Source organism: Trichomycterus rosablanca, chromosome 7, assembly GCF_030014385.1.
Source record: "Trichomycterus rosablanca isolate fTriRos1 chromosome 7, fTriRos1.hap1, whole genome shotgun sequence".
Taxonomy (NCBI): Eukaryota; Metazoa; Chordata; class Actinopteri; order Siluriformes; family Trichomycteridae; genus Trichomycterus; species Trichomycterus rosablanca.
The window spans coordinates 36166017-36179355 of NC_085994.1; the positions used below are offsets into that span (position 1 = coordinate 36166017).

The 13339-nt window shown below is 37.7% G+C and overlaps 1 protein-coding gene across 1 annotated transcript; it reads right to left on the minus strand.

Annotated features, from left to right (window-relative positions):
- Positions 1 to 2361: 2361 nt before the first annotated feature.
- rab7b (RAB7b, member RAS oncogene family) lies at positions 2362 to 12502 on the minus strand. Its single transcript, XM_062999323.1, has 6 exons — positions 12339 to 12502; positions 9394 to 9462; positions 7073 to 7199; positions 3750 to 3968; positions 3414 to 3542; positions 2362 to 2906 (listed from the first exon to the last, which is right to left on the minus strand). Exons 2-6 carry the CDS (start codon positions 9444 to 9446, stop codon positions 2817 to 2819), a joined length of 618 nt encoding a protein of 205 aa, XP_062855393.1. The 5' UTR covers positions 9447 to 9462; positions 12339 to 12502; the 3' UTR covers positions 2362 to 2816.
- Between the last annotated feature and the right edge of the window lie 837 nt (positions 12503 to 13339).

The following is a 13339-nucleotide window of genomic DNA, read 5'->3' on the forward strand; positions in this document are numbered from 1 at the left end:
CGCGTCCTGAATGGGTTCAAATTTGCCAAGGAACACATTGACTGGTCCAAAGAGAAATGACTCAACATTTGTGGACTGGTGAAAGCAAAATTGTATTTTTTTGGTCTAGTGGCCGTAGACAGTATGTCTGACACCCCTTGAGCACTGAATTCAAGCCAAAGTTCACTGTGAAGACAGTAAAGCATGGTGGTACAAAATGATGATATGGGGATGTTTCTCATACCATGGTGTTACGCCTATTTATCACATACGAGGGATCATGGATCAGTTTAAATATATCAGAATACTTGAGATCATGTTGCCCTATGTCGAAGAAGAAATGTGCTTAAAATGGGTGTTTCAACATGACAATGACCCAAAACATCTTGTTTACAAACAAGATTGAGGTAATAGAGTGACCAGCCCAATCCCCTGACCTCAGTCCCATAGAGAACTTGTGTTCTGATATCTGAAATGCGTTCTTTTGAGGCAAAATCCAAAATTGCAGAAGAACTGTGGAATGTAGTCTAATCATCCTGGACTGGAATACCTGTTCAGAGGTGCCAGAAGTTGGTCGACTCCATGCAACACAGATCTCGGAAACAATTGTAATGCCACAAAATGCTGGCACTGCTATTTTTTTGAACAGCCTAATATTCATTTTTCTTAATTTTCTGTAAAGGATGAACACAAACTGGCTAAATTTTGTTAATGTTTTGATTTAGAATTGAAAGTGGAGTATTTTCAGTGCATTTGCATTCATGGAAATAAAAGTTATTAGAATGATTTTGTGCTTTATTCACTTTTTTAAAATCACTGCTATTTTTTTGAACACTACTGTATATTAATACACGTGCAGCATGTAAATGTCAAATGTTTAAAGAAAAACATTAAAGAAAAGGCCATGAATGGATATTTAGATTTACTGAAACTGCTGCTTTTCCTCTCACTCTAATGGCTACATTCATACTGCAAGTAAAGTGCAAACGAGTCTTTGACTCACTCCCGTGACTAATTTCTTCAACTGGATGTTTGAAATGAATCATAGAAACTGCAGCTACTGTCACAAAACAAACGAGAGCATGTAAGGAACAAGTGTTTTTTATGACGCTTGTGATCGGATTTCAATTTGAGCCACTATTTGTTCTATTTAAATCCAGTACATCTGCTATGTCAAGGTATCAAGATCCACAAACTTGATCAGGATTGGCGGAAACTGAACCGAGGATAAAACCATTATTTTAAATGTGTAATTATTTTTAATAATATATATGAACTTCTGCATTCCTTTTTTTTAGTGTCACTTCTCCATTTATGCTGGTCATTATATGTACCACTCGAACCCTGGGTACAAGGCAGGAACATTGTGCACAAATGTATTGCAGGCCTTTTTGTGACTACACCCAGTGACATCCTTAGGACTTCGTTTTGACCTCACCTATTGAAGAGGTACATTGGAACAACGTGACATTGGTTTCTTGGGCAAGTTTGAAAAGAAAACCCAGATCGAAACCTTTTGTTTAGAGGAAATTTTCTAGATGGTCAGATGTAATCCAGGAATCACCAAACAAGCACTTGCTCACTTCTGCCATGAATTAGAAGCTGCTTACACATGAACGACACTGTCCATAGTCAGCAAAGCTTCACTGTAAACTCTATTGTCTGTTTCAGCATCTTTTTCATGGTAACCTTTTACACACTGCTTTGGACTATAAAAGAGTGTGATCCTATAGTTCAGCCACATAAGAACAGTGTTCAAAAGAAGCTGCCATGACCTACCTGCAAGCCTCAATTGTGTGGAAACCTTTGACTTCATATATTTAATGCAGCGTATAATACTATTGACATTCATAATCAAATTTCCAGGAGTTTCTTTTATTTCCAGTTTCTCCACTGCTCCCAGCACTTCAACCAGACAGTACGAGTTGTTGTTGCAATAGCAAGGAGGTAAAAATGTATTCAGCCTCTTGAACTATAGTCCCTGTTAAGTGTCTGACGGGGCCAAATGTTATGCTGAGACTTGAATTCAAGTCATCTGAGCACTATTATGTAATTTTATCCCATAGTTCTGACCATATTTCAATAACAACCTTATTAAGTAAAGGGAAGCAAAAGCATTTTATGTAGCCTTTATGCATACACTTTCATCACATGAACCATGTTAATAATAATGTAAAAAGCTGATTTTAGTCAGAACTGTGCATACTTGCAGTGTGAATGTAGCAAAATAAACAAGGACGCAAGGGAAAAGCTAAATGACATTCATTCTAAAAGTAGAATTATGTAATATGATGTAATTCTGGGCAGCTGAGACTGTTAATTATTTCTATTATTTGTGCAAGTATTAAGAAATCAATGAAATTAATGGACAAACAAGTTGAAGACAGTAAAGTCCTTGACTGGCTATCGTAATCATATATTGATGCCATGCAAATACAGACAGGTTGACACCTTCAGCACTGGTGTACTTTATACAGTAGGGAATGCATGATCAGCATAGAAATACAGACCAGATACGAGGAATGATGCAGAACTAAAGGCACGATGATTTGGCAGAAAGGAAAACAAGTGTACAAAGAAAAAAGAACGCAGTGACAGTCTTGAGACGGTTAAGGGTATCGATACTGGGAATTGTACTTTTAAAAGTAATACTATGCTGAAAGAAAGAAGTCTCCCGTGTTCTTAGTTCATCATGCCACGTGGTGGAAAGAGAGGGGCGCCGTCTCAAGGTAAATACCCTGAACCTCCCAGAGAAGAAAACAATCATGGCAGGGGAGTCGGTGGCTTGGTTCGTTCGGCCTTTGAAGGATTGTCGCCATCCCTTTCCCTTTTGTCCTTTAGCAGTTGCAGCTGTCGCTGGAGGAGTCGGGTCTATCGTCTCTTAGCTTGATCTGGTCGGGGAAATCGTACGGCTCCACTTCAGACTCCTGGGAAACAGAATGAATAGGTGAACAAGTTTTATTTACTGTAAACAAGCAGACATCAAGTTCCAGATGTGAGCAGGACATTAGTGTCAAGCAAGAAAGTATAATATATATATATATATACACAAGGGATCTTCAAAAAGTTTCCGCACTTTTATATTTTAGTTGGAAACGGTGAGGGTGGGAGGAGCAGTAATTGGTCGTGACTGAGAGACGCTTATAGTCCGGATTTAGCTCCATCTGATTTCCACCTTTTTGGACGCTTAAAGAAGCTTTAAGGGAAAGAAGATTTTATGTGATAATGTGAAAGCAGCTGTGCATCAGTGGCTACAAGCTCAACCAAAAACATTTTTGCTGATGCCATTAAAATAGTACAACTCTGGGAAAAATGCATTGGAAATTGGTTGTGTAGAAAAGTAATTTCATTTGTTTGTCAAATTCTTAATAAATAGAGTTTAAAAAAAAAGTGTGGAAACTTTTTGAACCTTTAGGTAAAAAACAAATTTTTACCTGTTTAAGTGCATTGCGAGCGATGGTCTGGAAAGCCTGGTCAACGTTGATGGCTTCTTTGGCACTGGTCTCGAAGTACGGGATGTTGTTCTTGCTTACACACCATGCCTGAGCTCGCTTTGTGGCAACCTGCTCAAACCAAAAGCTTCCGTCAACTAATAAGTCTGATTTTAATAAGCGGTGCATTTAAAGTATGAAACCATTCCACTATCCACATAAACCCAGAATCTGTACAAAACTACAGGCCAGGAACAGACATACAGAGCTGGATTTATGGCTTACTAGGTCTAAAAAAAAAAAAAAGCACTTGTGGGTGTTTCATTTGCCTGCACTGACCTGTCTGTTCTCCAAGTCGATTTTGTTCCCGAGCACGACGAAAGGGAAGTTCTCTGGGTCACGTGGGCTGGCCTGAATCAGGAACTCATCCCTCCAGCTGTCCAACGTTTTGAAGGTGTTTGGGGCTGTGACATCGTACACCAGCACGCAGCAGTCAGCACCCCTGTAGAACGCCACTCCCAGAGACTGAAATCGCTCCTGTCCGGCTGTGTCCCAAATCTGTAGAATCAAATACAATCAATTAATCAGGTCTGCAGGAAAGATAAAATGAGACATGTAATGGGCATTTTGAGTATGTGGTCAGGTACTCAAACAAAAAAAAGGTAAAGGATTGCTCAATATAATATTGCTCAATATTGGGACAGTGGTAGCCTAGTGGGTAGAGCTTTTATCAACTAAAAGGCTGAGAGTTCGAATCCCAGCTCTGCCATGTAGCCACTGTTAGGCCTTAACCCTCTTTGCTCCAGGGGCACTGTACGATGGCTGACCCAGTGTTCTGACCCCAGTTTCCAAACAAGCTGGGATATGTGAAGAATGAACTTCTGTACTGTATATCTGTATATGTATATGTATAAATGACAAATAAAGGCGTTCTATTATTACTAAACCATTTGGTCTGACAATCCTTAAACTTATTATGTGTTTCATAATGTAATTAATTTCATGATGAAAAATAAAATGAAAAGTAAAAAAATAAAATAGAAACAATCTTGTTTAAGAGCAGGATTTTTCAAACCCTGGGTTGTGATTCTTGGGTGGGTCACAAGCCAAAATAACTGAATCGCAAAGAAAATAACTGAATCACAAAGAAAATAACAATTAAATAACCAATTTTAACATGTGCATAAACACAAAATGAACTTGTACAACAAACACCCTTTGTGGAGGCTTTACGTTACATCCTGTAAACCACAGTGAAACCAGATTGACACCATTTGTATTAATTAAGTATATTTCATTTTGTGTTTCATTTTCATGTGTTTTTTCTGCCTGGGTCGTGGTAAAAATCATGACTTGAGGTTTCGAAAAGAAATACATTTGTTTGTTTGTTTAATTCTTAACGCCATGTCAGCTGCAATGGATATGGATAAAATATTATTTAAATGTCAAGGTGGTGGGTCCATTTTTTTCATGGCCGTATAGCGGTTAAGAGTGTTTGTGTGACTGAGGGTCTAACTTATATGGCGTTTTTAATTGCAAGTGATTTAAAGAATTTAAGCAGTTTTTGGTGGGCGTACTGATGTGAAGATTTCCTTGTAGCTGTTTGTATTGCAGAATTCTGTTCCGATGGTGTTTATTTGTTGGCATGAGTATGAGGGTGTGTTTAATAGAGATTCTTGATTTACAAAATACATGTGAAGTAGATTCTTCATATCCATCTTAAAGTTCATGTCACATCACTCACCACTGCCCTCTCAAAAAGTTGTTAAATACATTTAAAAAGACTGAAAAATGGTTTAAAACAAACAAACTAGGGCATTGTGTTTGTTTACAATCCTATGCATTTTAAAAATAGGTAGACTTTGACAGTGATTTCTTAATCGGCCATTGGTTAAGGGGTTAATCATTGACATTCCTAGTTTGGAGAATGAAGTTACTCCTACAGAGGGGTCCCTTTATTAATTACTTGCAGTAATTATTGTCATATTTGGAATAAATTTTCAGCCACCAAGTGCAAACTTAAGTCAGGACCTTGTATTTTGTTTTGGTCAAACTAAAACTTAAGTGTGCCACTTCATGGTCATGATTTATGCCCATATTGCATAAACACACAACACAAAAACTAATAACTGATTACAGAATCAAAGATTATCCAAACTTTCTTTTTCATTTAGTTCTAATACAGCCAGTAACACTGACTGGTAAATCACGTGGTTGCTGACTGCCACACCAAAATTCCTCACCAACTCAGCTAAAGGGCTCGTTCCTATAAAGCCAGTGCTTTCCTGGAAATAACCAAAAGTAACCTGACACGCACTTAGGTGACACATCACCAAAAAACAGGCTAAACAGGATTAGCCAATGACACCGACAATAATTGTGTATACATACACAGCTATGATAATATTCTTGGTTCAGCTTTTATATCATTCAAATTGTTTCAGTTCCTTTTTTAAATGTGGCTCAAGATTTATTTTTATTTTTAAATTTCTATTTATTGTCCAGGTCTAATGTGAAAATTATAGCATAGTATAGTATAGTATAGTACAGTATATAAAGTTCCAATTCATTTTCATTTTTACTACACCCTTATCTTGGTCAGGATAGCGGTGGGTTCAGGTTTCTTTGAACCAGTGGATGCAATGCAGTAACACGCTCCAGCCCGGACAGGATGCCACTTCATCGAGGGGCCTTGCAAGCCTGACCAGAATAATGCAGTTGCTACTGATTGATGAAAAAATTATTTGCACACTACAGCACTGCGATAATGTCAGTTGGTCTGAACTAGACGGCTACTTCTTGATAATCTGTGGGTAGCGTGTACAGCATGAATAATATATAATATTTTCTAACTGGCAGTTAACTCTGGGCAACTAAAAACATAAAAAAGCAAATCTGTGGATGGGGGCAACTACCGTATAAACACACTGATTTCTACTGTTTGCAGAGGTCAAATCAATAATTACCTCTACTGAACAGTTCTGAGGTCTGGAATGTGATCACATTATCAGCTCACTCAGGCTCTGATAACCAAAAGATTCCAGTGAGCGTAAGGTTCACTTACAATCTCCAACCAGAGATAACTACATCTGTCAGAATCCAATCAAGATAGCTAAACTTTCAGCTAATTTCTTCAAGATGCCTGATCAACAAGTAGTTAAGGGTTTGTCTGCTGAGCAAGATCTAAGAATAAAAAGGGAAAAAAAAACTATAACGCCTTGGGTTGGAAAACAGTGATGTTGGTCACATAAATTGTTTGACATAAAACTGATATGCAAAGAAACTGCCGTAAAAAGGAAGCACTGAGGTGGCGTGACAGTACAATATGCTGGCTCGATTCCACTGGGATCTAGGGTTTAAATTCCCAGTTTAGTGGGGAGCGGGTTGGCTGAGGCCCTGTGATGGACTGGCATTCTGGCCGGAATGGTGTGTGTGTGTTACTGCTTTGCGTTACTTGCTCAGTAATTTCGGGGAAACCACACCCACCACACCCACCACACCCACCACCACCACCCTGACCCGGATACATACCAAACCAAATATTTGTCACACCTGGTTTAATTTTAAAACATATGAACATATGAACCAATTATTTGTGTGTGTGAAGACAAACTACTGTAAAGAGAAACACTGAGGTTTATTAGTAAAGATAAAAAACTAACCTGCATTGTGACGAGCCGGTCATCAACCATCACCTCTTTGGTCAGAAAGTCTGCACCAATTGTGGCCTTGTACTGGTTGCTGAACTTGTTATTAACATACTGGTTCATTAAAGAGGTCTTCCCCACCCTGCAATGAGAAAATCTTATTATTATTTTAAAAGACAAATAAAAATACAACTTATTTATCAGGATTTTAACATCATGTTTTACACACATGACAGGACAGGTAGCTGCTAGTTTTACAAGATTCTTCGGTTCATCACTGTTTAATGTCAAACACAGTTATGGACAATTTTGTATTTCCAATTCACCTCACTTGCACGTCTTTGGACTGTGGGAGGAAACCGGAGCTCCTGGAAGAAACCCACACAGACATGGGGAGAACATGCAAACTCCACACAGAAAGAACCTGGACCGCTCCACCTGGGAATCGAACCCAGGACCTTCCCTGGGACCAGCACTGAGAGCGCACTGACAAGTGCACCTTCCAATTGCTAGGCTGTTCGGGCACACAGACATAGCTAATCATGTAAAGTCTGTAAATATAGCTGACCAGCCAATAGCACATATTGGAACCCTGGATCTCAGCAGCGGTGGACTAATATGCTTTACTGCTGTGTCATCCGAGCACCTCATGAGCAATCTTGTGGCTATACTGTTTAATGACTAAATGTATTACTAGATGTGTTTACGACAGACAGTTAAGTCAAGAAACAACAGCCCCAAGTTGTCCCTGGCCAGGAGCTGATTTTGAAAAACCTAACTATATTCAAACAACATAGCCAATTTTTAAATGACAACCTCCTACAAAATTCTGTTCAGTCCTGTATGAATGGAAACTCTTTTCCTCATGCTGCTTCCTCATGTCATTGCAATCACATGATAATTACAATCCTGCCCAGATGATTTCTGATAAGCAGCACTGTTTTCTACTGGTTTCAGCATGAGAGTAACTCATGTTAATATGTTAGGAGTCGGCACAGTACGAAAAACACAAATAAAAACAGTAAAACATCAAGCAGTGACTTTTTTGACACTAAGCTATTTAATTCTTTACCTTTTATAATCATAAGCTAATTCTGAAATCACAGCCTGCAAACCATTACAGAAACTTTTAAGACCAAGGTGATTTAAGACAAGAAGTATTAAAAAATATCTAAAAACAAGTCTTAAACAAAGGATGCGTAGACAAGAAGCATCCTGGAAAGACCTAATTCTTTATAAGCATAGGTGGGGTCAGCATGAGAATAATTCAGCAGTTTAAACACAACATTCCTTATTGACCAACTGCAAAATTCTCAAGTAAATGTACACTTTACAGTACATAATATTATTAAAAGATTAAAGGAATTGTGAGAAATCTCTGAGCAAACAGAACAAAAATAAAAACGACTAAAGGTTGCCTGTGACCTTCAGGTGAAACAACATTAAACCCAGCATGTTTCAGTATCAGATATCACCACATGGGTTTTCTAATGGCATAGATGACTTGCAAATCTGTGAGGTCACCATTTTAACGTCAAACTATATCCTGCACATCCTATAACAGCATTACAGGTACCCGAGTCCCACAGAAAATGAATGGCGCAATTCAGTCCCATAGAGCTGCTCACATTAAACAATCAATATTGGCTAGATTAATTGGCAAATTCAGTCCACAAACGATTGTTAAATGTGGGTCAAACAGCAGCTAATGTAACACGCTCCTGTTCGTTTTTCATTTCATACAGTACAGGTTTTGTTATTCAGGTTTATAAAAGACAATAAAATGCCAGTTTGATTTGTGGCTTAAGCCAAATTACAGCCACACCCAAACCATGAGCAACGCTGGCATGCAGAAATAAGTAGCTCGGCAAACAAGGGGAACTCCAGAAAGCCAAAGTGAAAAATCCCTGAGCCAATGATAAAGTAAACTAAAGTGAAAGTAAAAGCCCTAAAACCTATTCATGTGTCGCAATATGAACAAAACACTGTGATTGTTTTATGGCTTTACAAAAAATAACACTGCTTAACTCTCGACACATCGTGGTTAAAGTCTGATCTGCAGAATTATGTGAACGCCCCAACACAATACCACAATCATAATAATATTCACTGATTTTGAAAGGAACCGAATGAAGTCCCAAACAAATGAAGCTTTTCCCATCTGTTTTTAATCTTAACCCCCAAACATGTGCAGTCACGCATTGCTACATGATCAACAGGCAAGTAAAAACATGCTTATAATAATTGGCTGCATCTGTTATTGGTTTAGTAATTTACCATTACCAACCCTAAGGGTAAAATTAATAACGATTTGTATCAAGGAACTAATAACTTACCCAGAATCACCGAGAATGATCACCTTAAGCAGCACCTTTTTGCGAGAGGCCATGACGTCCAGAACAGAGCTGAGGAACAAACACACAAATTATTGTTTTTATCAACTGACAATGATGAATTAAAAAACACACACAGTTTTTGCGGGCAAAATTGAACCATGCTATGTTTTAGTCCTACTGCAATTACTATTTAAACCTGATTTTAAAAGTAACTAAAGAATTAGATAGTGCAATTTTCTAACCTTTTCTAACAATTACTGAATTAAACTCTATTGCAGGGATTTAAGCAGAATTAGTCATCAAGGGCTAGTAGTAGTGAGGATCAGAATGTGAAAAAAGCTGTGTTTTAAGTCTCACTACATTACACTTTTAAAGTAATAATGTAATTATTAAATTAAAGTCCGCTCTGAGAAAAGAAACGTCTCCAACCACAAACACAATGAATTCATTTAATACAGGATGTGCGTGCACTGTAAAAATAAAGTAATAAAGTAAAGTAACAAAGTAAATAAGAAGGCTGCATTGTACTCAGATGAGAAACTAAATAAACAACATGAAAAACCAACACAATACGAGGAAATCTAATACAAGGAACTGAAGTTGTATAGTTTGTACTTAGTTTGGGATGCTGTATCTGCTTCCAGCACACTCATGTACATCTTAACCAAGCAGCCAACAATCCAATTACACATCTTTACAAACCAACAACTCCAGATGTTGGCACAGATATGGGCTTTTCTGGTTCAGATAGTAAAAATATGTTGTTTGAGAATCACATAAGTCTATGCAACAATACAGTTGGCACTCAAAATATGAATTAATACATGAATGATCCTGCTGCTCAGATTAGTGGTCACCACAGAGGATCATTTGTCTGCATATTTTATTTGGCACAAATATTACACAGGATGCCCTTCCTGATGCAACCCTCATTTTTATCCGAGCTTGGGACCAGTACTAAGGGTGAACTGATATGTGCCACCCTTAATGGGATTGAAACCTCCGGAACTAACAGTTCTTACCATTAGGCCACACAAGGTCACTCAAAATATGCATGAATGCTTAAAATAAAGCTGCAAATATTGCCAATGGTACCAGTGACCACAAGAGCAAAAATACAGTGTACAAACCATATAGTATAATAACCTATAAAACATAATGCATGATGTGAAACAAAACAAAGCCACAGCCTTTAGCTGGAGATCCTCTAGGACATTGCTTAACACTAATAGCTGTATTTCAGTAGGTAGGTTAAATGTATTTTTGCCATATTTCATGTGAATTACTGGTGGTGATGATTTAATGTACTTACCTAATGTATTTTTGCGTCATTTAATATAATGTATATAATATAAAATACTGTAATTTACAGAAATATAGTGTGGTGTAAAGTTAACAGGAAAACAATCAAACAGTTTATCGCAGCATTGTGTTGATCAGTAATAGCCAGTTAAAATGTAAAACATGGTGGTGGTAGCATTATGTAATAGGAAGGAAAGGTCTTTATGGCAGCAGGGACTAAACATCTGTTAAGGAATGATTTAAAACTGAATGATGTATACAGGTACAAAAGTTAGAAGTGATTTCAATAGACTCGCACATTGTTGGCAGGACCTCAACATTTCTGTACTGTGTACTCCACCTATTCCTGAAGCTCCATCCTGCTGTGCAAAACTCACTGTAACTTATACATAAAAATACCCTGCTTGGTTTGTCTCCTCCCTATTCGTGTCATTTATTGCAAACCTCATCTTCAGTTTATTATACTTGCGCTGCTCATCGTATTTCACTGAAGGTTCCTAAAACGAACACCATTTTTGGTCAGTCATCATTTCAAGTGGCTGCAGCCACAGACTGGAACAAACTGCATGAAACTCTAAGGCTGGATAAATTTATTTCTAAGACAACTTTTAAAAAACAAATTACAGATATCTTAAGAGATACATGCAGCTGTATGACAAATTAATTCTTTTATACTGTTGCTGGGTGATTCGACTATGTAAATTTGCTTGTATGATTGTTCCTCAAGAGGCTTTGCCTTTTGCCAGGCCGCCATTGTAAATAAGAAGCAGTTCTTAATGACTTGCCTGGTTAAATAAAGATTAAATAAATAAATACTCGCCGTAGTATTTATAAAAACTACCAAACAAGGACGAATACTTGCTGACAGTTTTTGATAAGATGTAATTTTATTTAACTGAGAAAATCAAAGTCTCTAGTCAGATTGAGAGTCATGTGGAAAAGAAGGTGAATACAAATCCCTGTGCATACAATAAATTATGTAGATTATTAGATTTATATAAAGATAACACATTTCTAAGGAGGATTTTATTTTATTGTCTCTTTTATTTTATATGCAATTCCTCTGGGGTTTTTTTTCTTTGATATTTTTTGTTGTTGTTGAACATATACTGGTTATTGGTGTTGAACATATACTGGTTATTGGTGTTGAACATATACTGGTTATTGTAGTATTAATGTAAAAGCATATTTTTGGTAATATGTTCATATATATTAAGTGTACTGTTATGTTTACTGTTCCTTTAAATAAATAAAAAAATTATAATAACCCCCCCCCCAAAAAAAAAAATCACTGTTCATAAAAACACCCAGTGCCTGACGTCATGCTAACATACTAGATACCACATTTTGATCTTAAATGTGAAAGTAAAAATATAACAATAATATAATGTTATATTAAATATATTCTGCAACGGTGTTTGTACTGACATGCGGGTAGTTTACATTCACGGTTGCCTCCCAACTGCATACTTGCGTACTTCTTAGTATGTCAAAAGTAGCGCATTCTTAGCCGAGCAGCTGTACGCTTGTGTACTAATTTGGCATACTGTTTAGTAGTTTAGTACGCTAGTATGCAGTTCGATACAGATCCCAATACAATTTTAACGGACGCCTTCGAAATAACATTACGATGCGAAACCTACCTCCCTCCACCTCTTCACTTCTGAAGCAGACCGACCGGGTTTCTCAGACTGGATGCTCGTTACAAATGGCCGGGAAAGAGATTTATATCCAGCGGGATCAGTTATCTACGGGCGCATCTGGTCTGTAGCTGAACATGGCTGCTCAGTCACAAGTTACTGACGCATCTCTCTGACCTGTATTGCAAACCGGAAATACCACCCCTTTTATTTTAAAAATAAATCTGCAAAATGTTAATTAAGTGTTTTAGCGTTTTATTTAACAGCCAGCGTCAATTTAGGTTTATATAACTACGCATAATTAATTGCCAAAGTGTTGAACGTTATTCCAAACTGTGTGCACCGAGGACGAGGAAAAAATCCCCGGATGGAGCCTTGCTTTTTGTGTACTTCTTAGTACGCAAGTGTGTAGAATGCGAGTACGCATTTAGAAACAGGCTGTCTTCTCGCACACCTGTTAGTAAGCTAGTATGCCAGTGCGTACTAACGTAATGTAAACATTTCCCCTCTTTACTTTTACTTTCACTGCGGTTTCAGGTCCATCTGTTCTAATAAGACACTTTTAGTCACCCATAGATATCATATCATATGCCAAAAAGGGAATAAAACATCCCAACATCATTAGACAAACAATGGCAGTATTGAATCAATGGGATTATAGCTTGCTACTGTGCTTGAATTAAAATACTGCAGTCATATAATGCCACATTTCCAGCAAACACTTTTTTTTACACTTTAATTCAAAGTAATATACGATTGTGACAATATAAACAGTAATTGAGGGTTTATAGATCCCCAGGTCGAGCGGTCCGGGTCCTTTCTGTGCGGAGTTTGCATGTTCTCCCCGTGTCCACGTGAGTTTCCTCCGGGTGCTCCGTTTTCCTCCCACAGTCCAAAAACATGCCACCGGGCTAATTGGAAACACTGAATTGTCCTATAGATACCTAGCCGCTAGATGCACAAACCAGTGCATTGTAGTGCCGGTCCCAAGCCCGGATAAAATA